The 23,836-nt window shown below is 37.8% G+C and overlaps 2 protein-coding genes across 2 annotated transcripts; both read right to left on the bottom strand.

The window, feature by feature from the left end:
* Nucleotides 1-13: 13 nt before the first annotated feature.
* LOC121398838 (fibronectin type III and SPRY domain-containing protein 1-like) lies at nt 14-649 on the bottom strand. Its single transcript, XM_041578252.1, has 2 exons — nt 535-649; nt 14-292 (listed from the first exon to the last, which is right to left on the bottom strand). The coding sequence occupies exons 1-2, from the start codon at nt 647-649 to the stop codon at nt 36-38; spliced, it is 372 nt and encodes a 123-aa protein (XP_041434186.1). The 3' UTR covers nt 14-35.
* A 21,449-nt stretch (nt 650-22,098) lies between these two features.
* LOC121398557 (SH2 domain-containing adapter protein F-like) lies at nt 22,099-23,277 on the bottom strand. The gene is made up of 3 exons (XM_041577592.1): nt 23,054-23,277; nt 22,722-22,835; nt 22,099-22,612 (listed from the first exon to the last, which is right to left on the bottom strand). Exons 1-3 carry the CDS (start codon nt 23,227-23,229, stop codon nt 22,426-22,428), a joined length of 477 nt encoding a protein of 158 aa, XP_041433526.1. The 5' UTR covers nt 23,230-23,277; the 3' UTR covers nt 22,099-22,425.
* Nucleotides 23,278-23,836: the final 559 nt, after the last annotated feature.

Below are 23,836 nucleotides of genomic sequence, written 5' to 3' on the forward strand. Positions count from 1 at the left end.
CCATTAACTTTTCTTTACAACCAACCCCCAACCCACTAGTTGTTTCCATTATCTTGTCGAGAAAATCTGTTTCTCTTACTGGTCAGTGTGTGCTCAGTGCCCTGTATTCCCTCAACTACCATCCATGGCTGTTCTTCCTTAGCACGAGGTGGTCCAGGAAAGTTGTTTTTTCGATGCTCGAGTACATAGTGCTGGATTCCACTGTCCTCGCCGTCTGGCATGCTCCATACAAGGGATATGCTGTTATTAACCACACAGCAGTCTGGGACTATTATTTCTGGTGTGCTAGGGACTAAGCATAACAAACGAACACAATTTGTGAGCATAGAGAAAATGATTAGGACAAAAAGAGAATGAAAATATTAACTGTGTAAGTTATCCCTGTCTATCTGTATCGAAGAAACATTATATTATAACCAGTAATGGGGCATGAACTCATGTGAATGTTTAACAATCTCTCTGAAGCTCTATGTGATATATAAACACTACATGAAATAGAATAAAAACAAAATGCATATTACAAGTGTCTGTTACCAGGCAGAAAGTGCAGGTTCTGCAACAGGCTTCTCTCCTGGGTGAAATCCACCATTAAGTGACTCATGTTGTCTGTCACTTTGGCTTTAAGAGACAAGCGGAATGCAGGTGCCATTGTAATGCTGAAGATTAGAGAAGGGAACATTGTAAATATATCACATGTAATTGAGGAAGGGTAAATAATTTAGTTCAAAGATGACAGTCTAGAAGAAGGAAGATGATATGACGAAGAAGAAGCATGCATAAGGAAAAACAAAGTAAAATAAAGAAACTACAGGAAGCAAAAGATGTAGCGTAAAGAATGTCAAAGTCATAAAAGTATGAAGGGAATAAATGGAAAATAAAAGCCAGAGGGTCACATCAATTAGGCAAAAAAAGTATGTGTATGGTGGTGAGGCAAATGGGAGATCGGAAGATCGAGAAAATGCAAAGCAGCAATTGCAATATGAAAGTAAAAGACCCTATGGGTAAAGTAAGTAGAACTAATATGAACAAAACAAATACAAATATTACATTGATAATAGGATTCAACTAGAGTAGGGGAGAAAATGAAAAATAAAGAGGCAAAGAAACTGAGGAAAAGAAAAAAGAGAATCAACACAGAAATACGGTTTGTTACTGAACGCAAGAGAGCCCCCCTTGTTTTCCGTACTCTATGTTAGTGCTGGATTGTTTAGGTTACTGTACCTATCCTTTATTTGCTTGGCAGCCTTGGAAGCAAGAGAGGGACAGAGAAAGAGAAGGAAATTATGGAGGAAGAAGTTATTGCATTCAGTGCATCAAACAACCTATTTCAAATCTCACTTTACACCCAGACAGCTCATGCACTTTCATGCTCTCTGTCTGTAATACTTCTTTCTTTTAATTTGGTTTTCCATTCTGGACTTGTATACTAACACTCTATGAAACTATACTAAAGTGTTCTTCAAATTTATTAAGGAATGTATTAGTAACTCAAAGAAAATGTGCCTGTCATTTAGTGGGGTGTAGGAGGCATTCGTTACAGAAGTAGTACACAAACTATGTGGCTGCCACCAGAAGGACCAGATCTATACTAAGGGGACTCAGCTTAAATTTCAGATAGGGACAGACTTGAGGAGAGTTCTCTCTTGCTCTCCTATATCTACCTGAAAGCCAAGCTTGATGGTCAATTAAGATGCTGTTAGTGGTGAACATTTTTTTTGTTTTGTTTAGATATTTTTGGAACACAATGTTTTGCAACCTTGTTTTGAACTAAGGGGGATATTTAACAAACATTACAACTTTAAAGCATGGTTCAACTATAAATGCCTGCAGTAACTGAAAATCAAATAAAATGGATGAAGGCAGTGTACTCTGAGTTAAGCCTGTTCCAGTTATTTCATTTTGAAGCCTGTATAATTTTACTCAACCTCTGTATGGCAATTTGCCATTATAGACAATTTAGAAGTTACTCTGAACACTACTTAATTAAATGGTAGAGCTGGAGGTGCTGGTGCTGGAGGGAAAATATTATGTGATTGTTGTGGCCGAAACATGGCTAAATGACTGGGCAGTTAATATCAGCGGCTATTATTTGTTTCAGAGGGACAGAGGCAATAGAAAAGGAGGAGGGGTATGTCTGTTTGTTAGGCAGGATTTAAAAGCTTATATAAAGGAGGAGTTTATGTATTAAGAAAATGAGGGGGTAGAAGTCTTATGGGTAGAGTTCTTCACCAATTGTAAAGAGTCCAGAAAATGAATTGTAGGAGTATGCTATAGACCCCCTAAATTAAGTGACAAGGAGGAGGCTAAGCTCCTGATGCAAATAGAAAAGGCTGCTAGTTTTGGTAACTAGTAATGATAATGGGGGATTTTAATTACCGAGATATTGACTGGAGCAACAGTACTGCCAGATCAGTTAATGGGAACAAGTTTATAAACTTGATGCATGACAATTTTATCGCACGGGTTTGTTGAGGAGCCAACCAGAAAAAATTCTATTCTGGATCTAGTGATCTCAAACCTTATAGCAAATGTAGCTTTCAGCAAATTCGTTCAGTCACCTTCACCTGTGTATCGTGCTCACGCTCCAGTCAGGTCACACCAGAAGACCCACAGACAATTTCTGCAAACATAGGTATGGATGGAGCACATAAGACGCAGTCTCTGCCGCAAATAATTATTTATTGAATCACAACTTGTTTCGGATCACAAGGATCCTTTATTATGGATGGAGCACATAAGATGATTCAATAAATAATTATTTGCGACAGAGACTGCGTCTTATGTGCTCCATCCATACCTATGTTTGCTGAACTTATAGCAAATGTGCAAGTCACATACCCTTGGGTAATAGTGACCATAATGTTATATCATTTAATGTCTGGTGCAAAAAACAAATATACACTGGCGCAACTAAAACCATGAATTTTAGAAAAGCTAATTATAGTGCCTTGAGGGCTGCCCTTCAGAGCATCAATTGGGGCATAAAGTTTACAACTTGTTTCGGATCACAAGGATCCTTTATTATGGATGGAGCACATAAGATGATTCAATAAATAATTATTTGCGACAGAGACTGCGTCTTATGTGCTCCATCCATACCTATGTTTGCTGAACTTATAGCAAATGTGCAAGTCACATACCCTTGGGTAATAGTGACCATAATGTTATATCATTTAATGTCTGGTGCAAAAAACAAATATACACTGGCGCAACTAAAACCATGAATTTTAGAAAAGCTAATTATAGTGCCTTGAGGGCTGCCCTTCAGAGCATCAATTGGGGCATAAAGTTTACAGCTAAAAACACAGAACAGAAATGGTTGTCATTTAAAATTATATTAAATCATTACGGTTCTCAATTTATTCCCTTAAGGAGTAAATGTAGAAGCTCTAAGAATCACCCTATGTGGCTTAATATAAAAGTAAAGAAGTTAATAGGAAAGAAGAGAAAGGCATTTAAAAACTACAAGTCTGTTGGGACAGAAGCTGCATTTGATGAATATAAACACTATAATGTAAATCAGCAATCCGGAAGGCAAAGAAAGGAAATGAAGAGTGCATTCCGGTGGAGAAAAGGCAAATGTGCTAAATCAGTTCTTTTCTTCAGTGTATACAATAGAGGAGTTTCTAGGCTCACTTCATAACGGCACTAATGGCTCAGCTCAATCTAGTCAATGGCTGACTCAGGATATGATCCATAAAGCTTTAATAAAAATGTATGTAAACAAGGCTCCAGGCCCTGATGGCATACACCCCCGGGTTCTAAGAAAGCTTAGTTCCGTTTTAGACCAGCCCCTATTTCTGATTTTCTCAGATTCACTTTCATCTGATATGGAACCTATGGATTGGAGAAAAGCTGATGTCATTCCAAAATTTAAAAAGGGAATACGATCTGAGCCTGGCAATTATAGGCCAGTAAGTTTGACATCTGTGGTGGGCAAATTATTTGAAGGCTTGTTAAGGGATCACATTCAAAATTTTGTCCTAGTGAATGGCATTATGAGCAGTAATCAGCATGGCTTTATGAAGGATATGTCATGTCAGACAAATTTGATTGCTTTTTATGATGAGGTAAGTAAGATGCTGAACAGTGGGGGGGCAGTAGATGTGATCTATTTGGATTTTGCCAAAGCATTTGATACCGTGCCCCACAAACGACTGCTTTCTAAACTAAGGTCTGTTGGGCTTAATGAAGTAGTTTCCACATGGATAGGAAACTGGCTATAGGATCAGGTACAGAGGGTGGTTGTTAATGGTACATTCTCTACTTGGAGTAATGTTCTAAGTGGGGTCCCTCAGTATTGGGTCCACTTTTATTTAACTTGTTTATTAATGACTTAGAGGAGGGTTTTGTAAGTAATGTCAAAACTATCCAGCCCAACAAATTCCATCCAGAATCTGGCATCCTTGCAACAGGATCTTGATAAACTGGCAATCTGGGCAGCTAAGTGGCAAATTAGATTCAATGTAAAGTCATGCATCTGGGATGTAAAAATATCCAAGCCACTTTTACCCTTAATGGGACTGCACTAGGCAAATCCATTATGGAAAAGGACCTTGGAGTCCTTGTAGATAATAAACTTGGCTGTAGCAAGCAATGCCAGTCAGTAGCATCAAGGCCAAATAAGGTCTTGAGCTGTATTAAAAGGGGCATTGATTCACGGCAGGAAGCGGTCATTCTTCCACTTTATAGAGCAATGGTAAGGCCCCATGTAGAATATGCAGTAGAGTTTTGGTCTCCATCACTCAAACAGGACATTATTGTATTAGAGAGGGTACAGAGAAGGGCAACTAAGCTGGTAAAAGGTATGGAAAATCTTAGCTATGAAGAAAGACTGGCCAGATTGGAAATGTTCACACTGGAGAAGAGGCATTTAAGGGGTGATATGATAACTATGTATAAATATATAAGGGGATCATATAATAATCTCTCTAATGCTTTATGTACAAATAGGTCTTTCCAGCTTACACAAGGTCACCCATTCCGTTTAGAAGAAAAGATGTTCCGCTGAATCAGTTTTACTGGCTGATACATTAGATAGCTTTAAGAAGGGGTTGGATGGCTTTTTAGCAAGTGAGGGAATACAGGGTTATAGAAGATAGCTCATAGTACAAGTCGATCCAGGGACTAGTCCGATTGACATTTTGGAGTCAGGAAGGAATATTCCCCCCTCTGAGGCAAATTGGAGAGGCTTCAGATGGGGTGATTTGCCTTCCTCTGGATCAACTGGCAGTTAGGCAGGGTAAAAACAGTAAAAAGGTTGAACTTGATGGACATGTGCCTTTTTTCAACCTAACTTACTATGTTCCTATGTAATACAAATGCATAGGTATGCAAAAAAATGGTTTAATATGAGATACAGTATAAGCCCAAAAGTACATAGATACATGGTCATCTGAAAGCATAAATTAATACATACTGCTACTGTTTATATTGGGACACTCTGTGTGGCATGTATTCATTTACACCTTCAGTTGACCATACAACTAAGTACTTTTGGACATAAATATCATATAAAAGCATTACTTTTTGCATACCCTAAGTCCAAAAGTACATAGTTTCATGGTCATCTGAAGGCATAGATTAATACACTTGAGTTTTACCACCAGCAATTCACTCAGGTGGGAAGGCATTTACATGAAATTTGTCGCTCGCAGAAGAGGAGATGTATCCTGGTGTGCCATTGCCCTAAGTGAATCTGTTCCTGTGTGGTTGAATTAGTCCAAGGCTGTGATTGGGATTTCCTAAACAGAGGCTTCTGACTTGACGGATGTGGATTCTATATTTTAAAACATTTCCATCTTCAGTAAATGTAAAAGGGACACATTCATATTTCAGGAACCTGTATGAATTGAGTAAGAGACCAGAAACTATGTACAGGTACCCCTTGATACTGCTTAAAGGAAAACTATACCCCCAAAATGAACACTTAAGCAACAGATAGTTTACATCATATTAAGTGGCATATTATAGAATCTTATTAAACTGGAATATATATTTAAGTAAATCTTGCCCTTTTACATCTCTTGCCTTGAGCCACCATTTTGTTATGGTCTCTGTGCTGCCTCAGAGATCACCTGACCAGAAATACTACAACTCTAACTGTAACAGGAATAAGCGTTGAAGCAAAAGACACAACTCTGTCTGTTAATTGGCTCCTGTGACCTAACAAGTATGGTTTGTTGGTTTGTTTGTGTGCACAGTATGATCCCAGGGGTCGACACTTATATTTTAAAGTGGCAATTTTCTATTTATGATTACCCAATGACACATACTACTAGAAAAGTATATTAATATGTAAATGGTTTATTTACATAAAGCAGGGTTTTACATATGAGCTGTTTTATGCAATATCTTTTTATAGAGACCTACGCTGTTTGGGGGGTATAGTTTTCCTTTAAGGACACGTCCATATTTCTGGAACCTGTATGAGTAAAGGGCCAGACATATGTGCAACCACCTCCAGGATCCCACTCAGAATGAGTTGGGATCCAGTTAGGGTAAGATCTTGCTGGCTCTCCTAGATACTGTACACCTGAAAGCCCAGCTTGTCAGATAGGGTGAGTTAGGTTAGTTCATTAGAATGAAAGCGTATTTGCTTTACTTCACATTTTGCAACTGTGGCTGAATTACAGGTGTTTTCCTATATATATGTAACCTTGGTATAAGCTAAAGGGGGGGGTCTCATCCAAGGTTGGACCTCCAAGGGTGTTCTGAACTCAAAATCTCTGACATCCACTGGGTTAAAGAAGCCATACATTGGCCAACAGTGTTTGCTATCTGGCCTATCGGCCCACAAGGACGTATAGTGTACCAGGCATGGGCCATACATGGTACGACTGCGCTTCTATTCTGCCTGTGGCTCTTTACTTCCTCATCTGCTGATGCACTATACACTGACAGAGGGTACCTTGGCAGTTAAAATTTTCCACCAACCTACTCACTACCCGCATTTTGTTTTACTCAAGGGGGCCTGATCAGATGCACGATTCTACACTTAAGAACTCTTCCTGGGAATATACCAGGATCACACAATTTGCTAATGAATAATCTGTATTGTTGTAGCAATATGCATGAGAAAGTGTCCAGTGTCATAATGTTTAAAGGGGTTGTTCACCTTTGAGTCAACTTTTAGTATGATGTACAGAGTGAAATTCTGAGATAATTTGCAATTAGTTTTCAATTTTGTATTATTTGTGGTTTTTACATTATTTAGCTTTATATTCAGCAGCTCTATAATGTGCAATGTCTGCCATCTGGTTGCTTGGGTCCAAACTAACCTAGCAACCATGCATTGATTTGAATAAGAGACTGGAGTAGGAATAGGGGAGGGTATGAATAGACAGATTATAAAAAGTAGCAATAACAATATATTTGTAGCATTTGTTTTTTTGGATGGGGTCAGTGACCCCCATTTGAAAGCTGGAAAAAGAAGAAGGCAGATAATTTGAAAACTATATAAAAAAAATAATGAAGACCAATAGAAAAGTTGGTTAGAATTGGCAATTCTATAACATACTAAAAGTTAACTTAAAGTTGAACCACCCCTTTAAGAAAGGCAAAAATAACAGTTTATGCAAATATACTAAACCATGAGGTACCTGTGAAAAGCCATCTGTCTCAGATGCTACAATTGTGTGGTTGGCAGTTTCCAGAAGTTCCTCAGAGCTCTCCAGTGCTTTGGTGCAGGCAGTTAGTTGGTTCTAAAATAGCGATACAACTGAATTTTAATGAAAAAATATAGCATAACTATTGAGTAATAGTGATATTTTTATGAAATTACATGAAAGCAATAAGACAGTACATTTGCTGCAAAGAACACTGTCAAAATATACTCAGCTAACCCTGGAATTCCTAATGTGAAAGTTTATTAAATGTTACTTTTAATTAACAAAACCTTCAGATAAGATCATGTTTCACTCTGTTATGGCTGTCACACATGTGTAGACATGCAAAGTAATCTCATCATTATGGGGCCCATTTATTAAAGGTTTGAATATATATTCATGTTATGTTTTAATGGCTGCCCCCACGGCTTCACAGCAGCTTTTTTATATAAACTATAGTAATGTTTCTGAAGCAAACACACCAGTTTTACTAGTACAGGGCAACACTGCATTATATTTTTATAATTTTAAAACAATTTCATTTTTTGATATTACTGGTCCTTTAAGTATTCACACAACCACTTGCACTTATCCTTGATAAAGGTCCTAATGTGGGGCGAAACGTTGGACACGTGAGTGATGATTCAATAAAATTCACTTTGATTGAACTATTTGGAGTGCGGATCCATTTTGAAGATCGTATGTCATAAACTTGACCCAGCACCCACCACGAACTAGAAGGGATTGAGTGCAGGTACTTTCTGAACATTTTTATATATATATATATATATATATATATATATATATATATATATATATATATATATATATAGTTGCCATTGTTCTATTGTTAGGGTGATGGAGGGAAAAGGGAGAGGGTGATATCACTCCAACTTGCAGTGCGGCAGTAAAGTGTGACTGAAGTTTATCAGTGCACAAGTCACATGACTGGGGGCCCCTGGGAAATGAACAAGATGTTTAGCCCCAAGTCAGATTTCAAAATGAATTATAAAAAAGTCTGTTTGCTATTTTGGAAAACTGATTTCAGTGCATTAACTGATCCCTTTAAAATATCTGTATATAAAAAGTATGAAAGTAAAAAAAAATGATGTGCTAAAAATAAGCAAATAAAGTTAGGGTTAAGTTTTTTGGAATAAAACACTGGAAAATCTCTAAAAGTCTTAAAAAAGGTTCAATAGGATCAGTGCTACTCCCATTGACTTAAAGTTAAAGTTTGGTAAAGTTTTGTTTGCATTTTTTCGTGGTTTTTATACTTAATAAATCTCAAATTTTTAGAGTTTTAGAAAAATAAAAAACCTTAATTTTTAGAGAAAAAATATGATTAATGAAAAAAATCCAAATGTTAGTAAATAGACCCCTTAAGGTGGCCATAGACGCACAGATAATATTATATGAAATTAATTTTCATACTATATTCGTTGTGTGTATGGTGGGAAACGAGCCAACCGATATTGGCAGAAGCCTTGGATATTGGTTGGCTCGTCGATCGGGCTGGATGGAAAATTTTGATTGGGTGCCTCTGAAGGCACCCAAACATCACCCATTGTTAGTGCTGAATTGTCAGATACAGGTAGAATTCTATTGTTTCTACTGTATATCTGCCGATTCAGCTCTACACGTGTGTATTGAAACAATGATCTTTCTTGGAAAGATCTTTTCCAAGAAAGATCGTAATTGTTACGTCTATGGCCACCTTTAGTGTAGGGGTCAAAAGATTGAATCATGCCCAATTTGACCACAAATCGCAAACAAAATAGTTCTATTCTTTTGGGTCCACTGAGAACTTTACTTTTATCCACAAAAGCCGGAAACCAACCAGATGGTGTGATAAACTATGATGTCATTTTAATCAAAAAAAGTTGTTACAGAGAATGCGCAGTTGAAGCCAGGTATGGATCAGCTTCAGTTGTGCATGCACCTATGGTGATCTCCAACAGAAGGTGACCTAAAGAAATGTACAATGGCACAATGCAACCCTGCAGGAGGTATGCATAAAGAAACAGTTTTGAGACTAACTGATGGCATGGTAATAGAGAAGTTTAATGTTTCATCAAGTGGTTGGTAACATTTACAAAACAGCTTTTGTAATTTAAAACAAATATGCAAATATATGTTCAACACAAGCACGGAATTCTTGTTGAAAAATGGGTATTGTTCTTTAAATTTTGTATGGAATAATACTCTGTTTTTAAACATCTGTGCATATAGTTCAATTTTACTTTTTATTAGACTGACCAAACACAAAATGTAAAGGGGTTTGTATTAGGCCACATTGGGTGGTCTAATTTTACTGTAGTCACTAAAGTTACTTGAAAAAAAGGGCTATATAAAACTTCATTACCTGTAGTTCATATATCCGACTAGCACGTTCTTGTTTGATCTTCATTAACATACCCTCCTTCAGATCATCCAGCAGACTGTACAGAGACTGAAACTCTCCTTCAAGTTCCCCTTGAACACGGGTAGAGTTCTCCTGGACAAATCAACAGGAAAGAGTCAGGTATCAAGTGTAATTAAAAGGGCATAATAGGAAAAATGGCACCACATACCTCCACATTCTCTGTCATCTGTTTAAGATTGTAAATAAAGTTCTGAATCTCCTCATTCTTTAGCGCTAGAATAGTAATCATTTTCCGAAGGTCATCCTTACATAGGAAAAAAAAGAGAAATGAATGTACAGGTATGGGATCCGTTATCTGGAAACCTGTTATCCAGAAAGCTCCGAATTATGGAATGGCCGTCTCCGATAGACTCCATTATAATGAAATAATCCAAATACTCAAAACTTATTTTCTATTTCTCTCTAATAATAACACAGTACCTTATACTTGATCCACAGAATATATAATTAATCCTTATTGGAAGCAAAACCAGCTTTTTAGGTTTATTTAATATTTACATAATTTTCTAGTATACTTAAGGTATGAAGATCCAAATTACGGAAAGATCTGTTATCCAGAAAACCCCAGGTCCTGAGCAATAGGTCCCATACCTGTATTAATTAGAGTATATATGTGACAATTTAAGCTAATTTGAGTTTGCAAGTCATCACTTTGGGCATTCTTTGGCCTGAGCCCTCTTTGATTATCAGCATTAAGTTATGTCTCCCTAGGCCTCTACCTTCTCCCCACACGTGGCCTATCAGTGTTGGCATAGCACTATTAGGAACAGGAACTCAGGGTCAGCGCATTATTTGGCCAAGAGAAACACTGGCCTGGGCTATGTTCCTAATAGAACCATATTGTATTTTTTCCAAGTAGTTCCCTCAGCTGGTTGGCCACAGAGCACATGCAATAACTCCTGTCATTTCCGAGCAGGTGTCTTTGGCATTGGTAACCATCTGAATGCGCAGTAATGTGACAATAATCTTTAACCTCCTAACCACATTAATCTTTAAAAACACACTGGGGCTGCATACTGTACTTTCACAAAGAGTGCAAATAGCCAAGCGCTACCCTGGCCTTGCACTCAACTTCAACTAACATTACAAGGGTACCTTGGAGCAATGAAGATTTCAGTATTCATTCAGCATGAAGGTCCCCTAGGCTGTCGTGTTTTTAAAAGAGAAAAGCCTGTGATAGGAAGTTAGAGATAACAGCACTAGGGAGTACCTCACAAATTGGTACCCCTCAATGATTACCATACCCTTGCAGGTACCTGGTGCCTAGGTTAAAAACTGTGGTTAAAAACCTTGTAATCTTGTGTTTATAATTAAAATAACACGTTCCATTTGATAACTTCTGGAGTCTTCCTTATTCTAAAATGTACCTTTTGTGTACTTTTCAACAAAAGAAATCAAGCACAATGAGGGCATAATTTAATTATTGTTTACAGCAATACTTTGTATGTAAGTCAATCCCAATCATTTAGATAAGCAGCACTGAAACTGCACTGTTTCTTCCACTGTGTGAAGGCAGTAGTGACAAGCTATCCATATATTACTGTGTCTCCGGAGAAGAACCTCTAAGAAACTTATTGCTCATTTGTAACAGACAGGATCTATATGGGAGGCTTCAATAAAAGCACAATTTTTAAACACAACAATGCTTTTTAGTCTGAATTTAAATTAGGCACCACATATTATTTATCCTTGTCAACACGAAGAGGGTATATGTCCCTCTTTAAGCATATGTTTAGATACCCCACTTTATGACAACACCATCACCATACATAAAAGGTGGTTCACCTTTAAGTTAACTTTTAGGGCTCTTACAGATGAGCGTTTATTAAATTTTTTCCAATGGGGCTGTACTCACACAGGCGCGTGTAGGCGCCAAACGCAGGTTGAGACGCAACATGCTGCATTTTTCCTGCGTTCGGCGCTTACACGCGCCTGTGTGGGTACAGCCCCATTGGAAAAAATGTAATGCGTCTATCCCTGCGCTCCCCTGCGGCTGAACGCAGAAAAACGGAACACGGGAGCGCAGGTAAAAACGCTCGTCTGTAAGAGCCCTTAGTATATTATAGAATGGACAGTATTTAGCAACTTTTTAATTCCTCAATGGTCATCATTATTTATTTTTTATATATTTATTTATTTAATTATTTGCCTTCTTCTTTTGACTCTTTCAAGTTTTCAGATAGGGGTCACTGGCCTTTCTTAAAAACAAATGCTCTATAAAGGTACACATGTATTGTTCTTGCTGCTTTTACTACTCATCTTTCTATTCATGCCCTCTCCTATTCATATTCCAGTCTCTTATTCCAATCAAGGCATGTGCTAGGCTAGGGTAATTTGACCCTAGCGACCAGATGGTTGAAATTGCAAACTGGAGAGCTGCTGAATAAAACGTTAAATAACTCAAAAACCACGAATAATAAAAAAAAAAAAAAAAAAGAAAGTTAATTGCAAAAGGTCTCAGAATATCATTCTGTACATCGTACTAAAAGTTAATTCAAAGGTGAACAACCCCTTTAACACACACAAAAATATATTATTTTGTATTGCTGCAAAAAAAGAAAGCTCAATAAAATATTCAAGTGTGTGGCTTTAATACTTATGCTAATGTTTTATATATTTATGATTTATTTTCAAACATAAAACAATGAGACATTAAAAAAATCTAGTTCTCTGTTTCCGTGCTTTGAAATAAAAATATAGGGGTAGGATTGTTATTCAGAATAGGTCTGAATATGTTTACAAGGCCCTGCATTTGCCCATATGTTAAAGGGGTTGTTCATCTTTGAGTTAACTGTTAGTATGATGTAGAGAGTGATATTCTGAGACAATTTGCAATTGGGTTTTATTTTTTTATTATTTATGGTCTTTCGTTATCTAGCTCTTTGTTCAGCAGCTCTCCTGTTTGTAGTGTCAGCAATTGGATTGCTAGGGTCCGAAATAGAAGTATATCCATCGACAGCACTCCAATTTTTCATTAAGACCGCCTTTATTATTTGCAAAGCATTGCATAGCAGCATAGCAACATAGTGCAACGTTTCGAGTGGCACTCCACTCTTTGTCAAGCATAAAATTCAATAATCACCTGGCTTTAAATAGCCTAAAATACACCGCCACCTAGTGTTAGACCATATTATAACATAGTATCCACAAAAGCCACATTATAACAAAGTATCATTAAAATATTTAACAGTGTTTCATTCTACACATATTGTTTTAGTACAAATATATCCATCATAGACTTATACTTTATATTTTTTTTTACAAGCTCTGTATGGTATAAACAATTGGCTTATCTGTCATATGGTACTGTCCATTCAAGATAATAACACACTCCCGAGTAGAAAGAAGAAGTGAATGAAACCTGCAAAAGATAAAATATTTTCTTTACAATTATTGTTTAAATAAAAATGGACTCAGATCATATTCCTGATTTAAACCCTGTGGGGACATGGTGCCCAGTTTCTTTATCCAATGGGCCTCTTTGCGCAGCAACTCATCGCCACGATCTCCCCCACGTCTCCTCTTTGACACTGAGTCCAATATTTGAAAACGCAACTGACTGATTGTGTGGCCATTTTCGTTAAAGTGTTTGGCTACCGGCTGGTTCAATTTATTCCTGATGGCTGACTTGTGTTCTGTTAATCTATCCTTGAAGCAACGTATGGTTTTCCCAACATATATTTTTTTCCACAGGGGCATTTTAAACTATACACTACATAGGTAGAGGCACAGGTATAAAAACCTTTAATTGGGATGCGGGTCCCTTTTAGAGGATGATGTATCCATTCACCTTTAACCACATTGCTGCAATGGTTACATCCACAGCATGGGAAGGTTCCATTTTTTTGTTTTTTCAAAAAGGTTTGTTTATAACCCGTAGAAGGCCCCAAATCCGCCTTCACCAATTTTGCCCCAATTGTGTCTGACCGTGTATATGACATGACTGGTAAGGATTTAAAAATATCCTTATCGGTGATGTTATTGGCCAGTAAGCTCCAATCTTTCTTTATAATTTTCGAGATTTCACCGCTTAAGGTATTAAATTGGTTAACAAACGGAATTCTCCGCCTCTTTTGGTGTACGACCCTATCACTACTCTGTCCCAGCTGTCTATTCTCACTCTCCATCCTTTCTAACACCCTCTCAGGGTACCCTCTTGATTTAAATTTTTCTTTCATTTCAGTTATCCTTATGTAACGTTGTTGTCGATGTTTTACTATACGTTCTACTCGAAGAAATTGCGACTTGGGAAGAGACTTCTTGACATGGGAAGGGTGAAAAGAATCATATCTAAGCAGTGTATTTCTGTCTGTATTTTTAACAAATAAATCTGTATCCAAATAGCCTTCTGTGGTCTTTTTAACCATTACATCCAAGAATGGGATACTTACTGCATCACAATGTATGGTAAATTTGATATATGTGGTGTAACCATTTAATCTTTCCACAAACTCCATGAGCTCTGAATGTTGCCCCGTCCAAACTGCAAAGACATCATCTATGTAGCGAAACCAGCATTTACAGTGACATCTATATCCATTATCGTTATACACAAATTTTTGTTCAAATAAATCCATAAACAAATTTGCATAGGACGGGGCAACATTCGATCCCATGGCGGTACCCCTGATTTGTAGATAGTAATCATCCTGAAAAAGGAAGTAATTTTTACATAGTACAAATTGTAACAAAGTCACTAGAAATCTTCTTTGGGCTCCATCCAGGGTGCCATCCTGGCTTAAGTGATGAGTGATAGCCTCAACACCCCCCTCGTGTGGGATGGAGGTGTAGAGGCTCTCAACATCTAATGTCACAAGGATAGCATGTGTTGGTAAATCTCTCATCTTGTTAATTCTATCAATGAAGTCGTTGGTATCCCTGATATAGGATTTAGTATTAAATACATACTCCCGAAGTATTTTATCCAAAAATTTTGCCAACGGGCAAAATACAGAGTTCACACCTGCCACGATAGGCCTCCCTGGTGGTTTATCAACATTTTTGTGGATCTTCGGGAGTATGTATAGAACTGGTGTAATAGGATTAGATTGTATCAGATACATTGCCAATTTATTATCTATCACCTCCAGATGTAATGCATGATCGACACATTCCTTAATATTTCTCTGTATAGAAAAGAGGGGATTAGTGGTTAGTCGTTGATATGTACTTGTATCATTTAGCATTTCTCTAATTGTATCCACATAAAATTTTTTATCCATGACGACCACTGCTCCCCCCTTATCTGCAGGTTTAATCACCAAATCCTTGCGGTTTTGTAAGGACAAAAGGGCCTGTCTTTCATCATTAGAAATATTTTCTCTCGGTATTCGAATTTCATTCCTTTTGAATCTATCCTCAAGTTTCATTATCTCTGTTTTAACACCATGAATATATGTTTCCACAATATGGTTATTTTTAGATGGCATATATGTACTCGAATTATATAAACCCCAATCCTGTAAACAAAAGGTGTTACTATAGTTATTGGACAAATGGTCAACATTAACCCCAAAGTCACCCAATTCAGCTGATAGGCGTATTCTCCTATAGAATGCCTCCAAATCTATCTCTAGTTGAAAAAAATCAGGAAAAGTGGTGACAGCAAAGCCCAACCCTTTCGAAAGTACCTTATTTCCGAAATACCCTAGAAACCATGCACTGATTTCTATAAGAGACAGGAATATGAATAGGAGAGGCGAGTAATATAAAGTAGCAACAACAATACATTTGTAGCCTTACAGAATATTTGTTTTATATGGGATCAGTGACCCCCATTTGAAAGCTGGTAAGAGTCAGAAGAAAAAGACAAATAATTAAAACACTATAAAAAATAATGAAGACCAATTGAAAAGTTGCTTAGAATTGGTCATTCTATAACATACTAAAAGCTAGCTAAAACGTGACCCACCCCTTTCAATAAGCCAGCAAGCACAGACGAGAAGTAACCAGAGAGCACATTCCCTCACACATCAAGGACCACTGTGAGTGAATACTTGTACAGGCAATAGATGGATGCCTGGTAGACAGATTATAATAGATGCATCCATAGCTAGTTAGCTCGATAGATGGATGCATAAGAAATGCAAGATGGACAAGTATACACATAGAGAGAAATACATCATGTACCAATGTTACAAATTACAGTCAGTGCTATGAAAGTAAAAATGCACACATTCCGAAAGAACATTTACTGACAATACATGGGCACTATACCTTATGTTCCCCCATTTTGCTTCTTTTTTTATTTTTTTTAAGCTTAGATGACAAAGATGCCAATGTACCGCACAGCTGACTATTACAAAGCGACACATTCAATCAGTGAAGTAGGCGCAGTGCATTATCAGCGCATGCGCAGGACGGGGCATGACGGGATAAGTGGTTCTTAGAAATCTATGTTGGCGACGCTGCTTGCCGGAAGCGAGAAAAGGAAAGCGAGATTAGAAGACGTAACTCAAGATCATGCGCACGCTATAGCTAAAGAGATAGATGTTAAGGTGCAGCGTAAGAAAACAATGTTCACAAACCTGTGTTATTGACTTTAGTTTTCTATTCGTTAAAATATAATAGCGAACAAGGAGAATGTCCACGCTCATTGGAGGCACCGTGTCAAGAAATGTGGTTACCTTGGCTCTTTGCATAATGTCATGGAGAGCTTTATAAATATGAGAGAGAACATAGGTAACCAATTAATTTCATATTCATGTCACATTACCCATGTGATTGGGAGACCATATATTTATGTCAGGGGCCATTTATCAACACGACAATTTTGGAACTGAACAGCAAATCCTGGTAATCAGTGCTTGTGTTTTTAAGCTTTGTGCACAACAGTGAAAGCATGGGATTTATATCAGCCATTTCCAATATTATGAATGAAGTTAGAACAAAAATGAATTCAAAAGTTCATGTGAATGGTGAAACTACCGGTGGTGCAGGGGATATGATCACATCCAGGCCCCCTGCCCCATGGGACCCACCAGAGTCGTTATAAAGACAGGAGTTTTTTAGGGTGGTGGGCACAAATCTGGAGGAGTGGGGCACCCGTCTAGGTACTACACAGTTTTATAATATGCCTGTGGGAGGTGAACCTGGTGGGGGTTTGTTAGCATTTGGAAGGGGCCCGCAAGGTGTTCAATCATTAAATATGACATTAACTTTTTTCACATATGAGTGATATCCCATTAGTGTGCACCAACCATTTGGCTAGAAAACGTAGGCAACAAAAATTGCAGCCCTCTGTACCATAGAAGTTGGACAGCACTAAATCAGAGGAATGATATCATCCATTAGCCAAATACCGAACTGCCAAACTGCCCCTCCCAGTTAAAAAATAGCTTGCCAAAACCCTCCCGGGGACTGGTTGGAAAAATCTTTACCCTCCTATATACATATTCTTGTTCTTTAGGTGGAAGGGAAATATTTGGGTTAAGGAATAACAACTGTCCAGAAGTGAGGACACAATTATAGTTAAAATAGTTATTGTGCATTGGTGCAGATGTCCAGAGGAGGATTTTGAGCACAGGATTACTGCCAGATTATGATGCAGTAGTAGTCAAGCAAAGTGACATAGATCGGAACATGGATTGCTAGTGTTTTAGATCACAAATGTTTGTGAGCCAAGGTTGGGCATTTTTATTCTGATCTCTCAGACGTTACAATTTTATCAACACAGGTAGCGCCATTGCCTTTTTTACCTTGGTGTTCAGCACTGATAATGCTACTGGAGCTGCCTGAGGCCCTGTTTGTAATGGCACCCTGCACTCGAGAAACTGGTGTGTTTGCTTCAGAAAAACAACTATAGTTTATATAAACAAGCTGCTGTGTAGCCCTGGGGTCAGCCATTCAAGCACAGGACACATATTAGAAAACAAATAAATTCTGAAGAATCCCACTGTATGCTGAAGAGATATCTGTTATCTACCGTGTATCCTGTGCCTTTTCTCCTTTTTCAGCTTTGAATGGCTGCCCCCATGGTAGCTTGTTTATATAAACTATAGTAGTCTTTCTGAAGCAAACACACCAGGTTTACCATTACACCGCTCTCTTCAGAAAGATTACTGATGAGAAGAAGATTGCGCCAGTGAGCTCCACTGCGCTCATTCTGCATGTGCGGTCATTCTGCCCTTTCAGAAACACACTATACAGCTAAAAGAATCTCCAACATCCAAACTTATTTCAAAATGAAGGGTATTAATATGAAATTGAGCACCACTTTGCTCCTATACAGTGGTGTGAAAAACTATTTGCCCCCTTCCTGATTTCTTATTCTTTTGCATGTTTGTCACACTTAAATGTTTCTGCTCATCAAAAACCGTTAACTATTAGTCAAAGATAACATAATTGAACACAAAATGCAGTTTTTAAATGAAGGTTTACGTTATTAAGGGAGAAAAAAAACTCCATATCTACATGGGCCTGTGTGAAAAAGTGATTGCCCCCCTTGTTAAAAAATAACTTAACTGTGGTTTATCACACCTGAGTTAAATTTCAAAGGTTATAAAGCCATTTCTAAAGCTTTGGGACTCCAGCGAACCACAGTGAGAGCCATTATCCACAAATGGCAAAAACATGGAACAGTGGTGAACCTTCCCAGGAGTGGCCGGCCGACCAAAATTACCCCAAGAGCGCAGAGACAACTCATCCAAGAGGCCACAAAAGACCCCAGGACAACATCTAAAGAACTGCAGGCCTCACTTGCCTCAATTAAGGTCAGTGTTCACGACTCCACCATAAGAAAGAGACTGGGCAAAAATGGCCTGCATGGCAGATTTCCAAGGCGCAAACCACTTTTAAGCAAAAAGAACATTAAGGCTCGTCTCAATTTTGCTAAAAAACATCTCAATGATTGCCAAGACTTTTGGGAAAATACCTTGTGGACCGACGAGACAAAAGTTGAACTTTTTGGAAGGTGCGCGTCCCGTTACATCTGGCGTAAAAGTAACACAGCATTTCAGAAAAAGAACATCATACCAACAGTAAAATATGGTGGTGGTAGTGTGATGGTCTGGGGTTGTTTTGCTGCTTCAGGACCTGGAAGACTTGCTGTGATAGATGGAACCATGAATTCTACTGTCTACCAAAAAATCCTGAAGGAGAATGTCCGGCATCTGTTCGTCAACTCAAGCTGAAGCGATCTTGGGTGCTGCAGCAGGACAATGACCCAAAACACACCAGCAAATCCACCTCTGAATGGCTGAAGAAAAACAAAATGAAGACTTTGGAGTGGCCTAGTCAAAGTCCTGACCTGAATCCTATTGAGATGTTGTGGCATGACCTTAAAAAGGCGGTTCATGCTAGAAAACTCTCAAATAAAGCTGAATTACAACAATTCTGCAAAGATGAGTGGGCCAAAATTCCTCCAGAGCGCTGTAAAAGACTCGTTGCAAGTTATCGCAAACGCTTGATTGCAGTTATTGCTGCTAAGGGTGGCCCAACCAGTTATTAGGTTCAAGGGGCAATTAATTTTTCACACGGGATTGGATTTCTTTTCTCCCTAAATAATAAAAACCCTCATTTAAAAACTGCATTTTGTGTTTACTTGTGTTATCTTTGACTAATAGTTAAATGTGTTTGATGATCAGAAACATTTTGTGTGACAAACATGCAAAAGAATAAGAAATCAGGAAGGGGGCAAATTGTTTTTCACACCACTGTATGTGTTTCAGTGACATTATTTACAATATATATATATATATATATATATATATATATATATATATATATATATATATATATATATATATATATGTATAGTGTATAGTGTGTCTGAAAGGGTCCTGTTTTCTCGGCAACATATTTTTACTTGTCAAAAGCAAACCACCCTATCACTATTATTACCATGCTATTCTATACATTCTACAAATGATTAAATACTAAATAAGATTGAAAACTAGACACATGTCCATCAAGTTTAATCCTATTTTGTAACCTTCATAACTCCTATTTGATTCATGTCACATATTAAAATTATCATATGTGTCATGGGTAGTTAATAGAAGCAGAAAATAAAGTCAAAATAAAAATATTTTTTCACTCTCAAAAGAAAGTGAAAACAGTTCTTCTCAGACTTCATCTTGCCATGGGTAGTTGCAAAGAACTTTGAAAATATGAAGAGTTTAATCCCTAGAGCATTGTAAGATTAGGGTGCCAACTGGAAGACAGCCAGGATGGAAATGAGACACTTGAAATGGCCACCAGCTATTGCTATTATACTGTGGGTATAGGGAGTACTGCATTCAGGAGCCCCATGGCCTAGTTGGTCCAAGATAAATTGTAATTATTATTATTATTTTTTTTACATTGGGGCCCCATTTTACTTGTTCATAGGACCCACCACCCAGGTCACCAGTGGACTAATATAGGATCCTCCTAACTGGTATGGGGCCCATGATTACAGATTCCAACCAAAACAGGGACTGACACAGTAATCAGAGGGCCTCTGTGTAAAAGGTGTTAAGGGTACCCTATCAATGGGAAAATGGGAGAGGGGTCTGGACAGAGTTAGCGAACAGATTATTCGCTGGGGCACATCATTGTAATTATTTTATGTTAAATTACACCACCAGAACTGTACCTGGCTGTGCCAGCAGGAAGCTTCACACTTTACAGTAATAGAAAGAATGTCTTCAGTTCTGTGCAACTGTGCAAGGCTGAGAGCAGCAAGCGCAAGCCACACCAAGCAGGCCGCCAGTTCTCTGCCTCTCTGTGTCATCAAACACATTAGTGACGGCTATTACTTGCCAGCAAGAGGGGGAAGGAGATGGATTCCACTCAACTGGGTGACCATGATTACTGAAACAAATTATTAAATAAACGCTTGAAAAAAACGAAAAAAAATCCCCTTAAAAGTGCACCCCTCAATGATGGAGCCCTAGACAGCTACCTACTCTGCCTACTTCTAGTTCCGGCCCTGATCACTGTAGTGAGCACCGACCATTTGGTTTTTTGGTGTGCTATTAATGTGGACATGATCTTGCGGTAACATGGGTGTGGTTTAAAGTGGGTGTGGTCTAAAAACAGGGCGTGGCAAACACTGGCTTCCGTTATCGGCCCTCCACCATGTATATTAGAAAAATTCAAGCCCTCGGTACCATAGAAGTTGGACAGCACTGGCCTATGTAAATAATTGTTTAAAGAAGAAACAGGATTTATTTGGGGCACTTAAGGCATCTGTGAAGACACACTGGTTGCACATATGTCCTGGACTTAAGATTTGCATAAGAATGGTGCCCAGCACACCATCAATTAATGTTATGATAAGACGCCACTTAAGGGCAGTGGTCAAAAGAGATATATGCATGACTGTGGGCAATCTCTTGAAAATGCCACTCCATTCCAAATAACTAAAATCAATGGCAGGTAAACCTACATCCTAAATCCTCCTGAGGCAGCTCCGGAAGAACAAAGTGATGCATTGATTGGACCACCGTCAATTTCAGTTATTTCTAATGGAGAGTAATTTTTGGGATATTTGTTGCCAGCAGTCGTGCATTTTTATCACCGACGATAAATTTCCCTGTCAGCCATTGCCCTAAGGGAAATCAAGCATGAGGAGAGTAGTCGCCCGCAAAAAAGCTCTTCTTCTGTGGATGACTAATCTCAGCCAAATACTTTTCCACCAGCAGTTGGAATAATGAAGTGACGCATGTTTTGCCACCAGTGATTCACTTTATCACTGATGGTAAAGCAGTTGGAGGTATTTTCAGTGATTGTGTACTAATTGGTGTTATTTTTCCTCACTAATTTTTTTTTTTTTTTTGCTGCTCAGTATGTGAAACAGTAATCAGTGACTGCACATATATTTTAAAGGAACAGTTAAATTCCTATGAGCATACAGAATTATCTGGTATAGTGAATCACTCTAAATGAAGTATTGTAGCTGCCCATGTGCTGGCTCTTGAAATAAAGAATAGTGAGCAAAATGTCAGGGAGCTTTAAAATTTTAAAATTATTTGCTTACAATATGTGGAGTAAGATAGATCTTTTAAAAAAGAAGGCACAAACTGAAAAACCAGAAGGAATAGTTATCTTTTACATTCTTCTATCCCTTAGTATTGGGGAGAAAATGCATTTTCAATTTCTCTCTATGTAGGCAGGACAATCCAAATAGCATAAAGAGACCAGTGTTTTGGATAGACCGCCGTAACCCAGAGCTTATTTTATTGTTGACTAAATTCTCCCCTTTATTTAGTCTTACGATGTTGGAAAGTATATAATTGTATGTATAAAAGTTGTGAAGTTACTGTATATGCAATGCCTTTATGTATTATATACAGTATAAATATATATATCATTAGAACTGAGTCAATCGTAGTACTGTATATATTTCAGAGAAATAGTTGCATCTTCTTATGTGGTCTTCAATTCTCTTCCATAAATATTTTGTCCATTTGGTCATTGTGTTACTGTGAACATTTTATATTGCAGAAACAGGTGTTCCTCATTCTGGAGAAGCAGTGGGTGCTTCATATAATGCTCAACAAGCTCAAGGATGCATGTAAATGATGGACCACTCTCTCCAAGCATGAAGCTCCCATTTTCTATGCATATCACTTGAAGGTGTAGTGTGCTGTTGCTCCCACTGACAAAGAAAAATCAATTGGTATCATGGAACTAATGTGTAATTATTTATAGTAAGACAATTACTGTTCTATGCTTTATTGCATAATATGTACATTTTGTGCACTTACCGGACTGACATAAAATACTCAATATCGTGCTCTGTTCGAATTACAAAACTGCCAAGCCTACAGTTTTGTAGATATTTCTCTGCCTCCAGTCTGTTCAGTGTTCCATGGTACCATCTGGATTAAGGGAAGATGTGCACAATTTGAAAATGTATTTAAAGTAAATTTTCCCCGGTTACCCAAGATCGATAGTAATAAGCTGAGCAGATTTCTTCTAATTGCACACTTTCATTATAAAAAACAATTTGCAGTAACACACTATTTTGGTTACTCTGCATAATTTGCACATTGTTGCTTTATTATGCTGTTTGCATTCCCATTGCACTGATACTTACACCTGTGTTTGCAGTGGAGGATTTAGGGATCCATTTTCTGCTGAGTAGGCCATGCATTCATCTGGTAAAACACCACACTGTTTTGAGGAAGTTGAAATCTCAGGACTAGAGGATGGGCTGTTTTTCTGAAGTTGTCCGAAACCCTTTGCACTTGGCTGTAAAAGCCTCTCTCTCATGTTGAGAGAACTATGGTGCCAATCTGAGCCCTCAAACTGAACTACAAATAAAAGACAGGTGTCAAACAAGACTTCATGTAAAGTACATTTTTTCATATATAATAATCATTGTCCACTTGTCCTTATTAGTGTTACACAGATGACTTTCTGTGACCTCAGTACATTGTTGCTTTAAGGTGAATAATCAAAACTTAAAGTGATACTGACACTAAAAAACAACTCTTCAAAATATTAATGTACATTAAAAGTTACCTATAGGTCATGTTGATCATTTTTCAATGATAGGGCTGCTTTTGTAAGTAATTGCTTGAAGTTCCTGACTGTTTTGCCAACCTGACTGTTAAGAGTTTCTAAAGCTAACAGACTTCTGCTGCACAAATATGGCAGCCCCTCATCGAGGAACATAGGTAATGAATAGGTAATGTGAAGCATCAGGCAAATACTTTTATGGCAAAATTATAAGTATCATGCAAAGACAATAATATTATAGATGTAAAAAAGGTTTAATTTCTGGTGTCAGCATCTTTAAAGAGGCAGTGTAAGCTTTTTAAATACAAGATCAGTGAATAGGTGTTAAACATTCTTTGACTTTTTTAATTAAGACTTT

This window comes from Xenopus laevis, chromosome 1S (genome assembly GCF_017654675.1).
Source record: "Xenopus laevis strain J_2021 chromosome 1S, Xenopus_laevis_v10.1, whole genome shotgun sequence".
NCBI classification, from domain to species: Eukaryota; Metazoa; Chordata; class Amphibia; order Anura; family Pipidae; genus Xenopus; species Xenopus laevis.

Bases quoted from the DNA above. Each gene is read 5' to 3' on its own strand.
- LOC121398838 (XM_041578252.1), bottom strand. From the start codon at position 649: ATGGCACCTGCATTCCGCTTGTCTCTTAAAGCCAAAGTGACAGACAAC. The intron at 293-534 runs GTAACAGACACT...TGTTATGCTTAG, and splicing joins GAACCTGCACTTTCTGCCTG to TCCCTAGCACACCAGAAATA.
- LOC121398557 (XM_041577592.1), bottom strand. From the start codon at position 23,229: ATGAGAGAGAGGCTTTTACAGCCAAGTGCAAAGGGTTTCGGACAACTT. The intron at 22,836-23,053 runs GTAAGTATCAGT...CCCTTAATCCAG, and splicing joins CCTCCACTGCAAACACAGGT to ATGGTACCATGGAACACTGA. The intron at 22,613-22,721 runs GTAAGTGCACAA...TTTCTTTGTCAG, and splicing joins GAGTATTTTATGTCAGTCCG to TGGGAGCAACAGCACACTAC.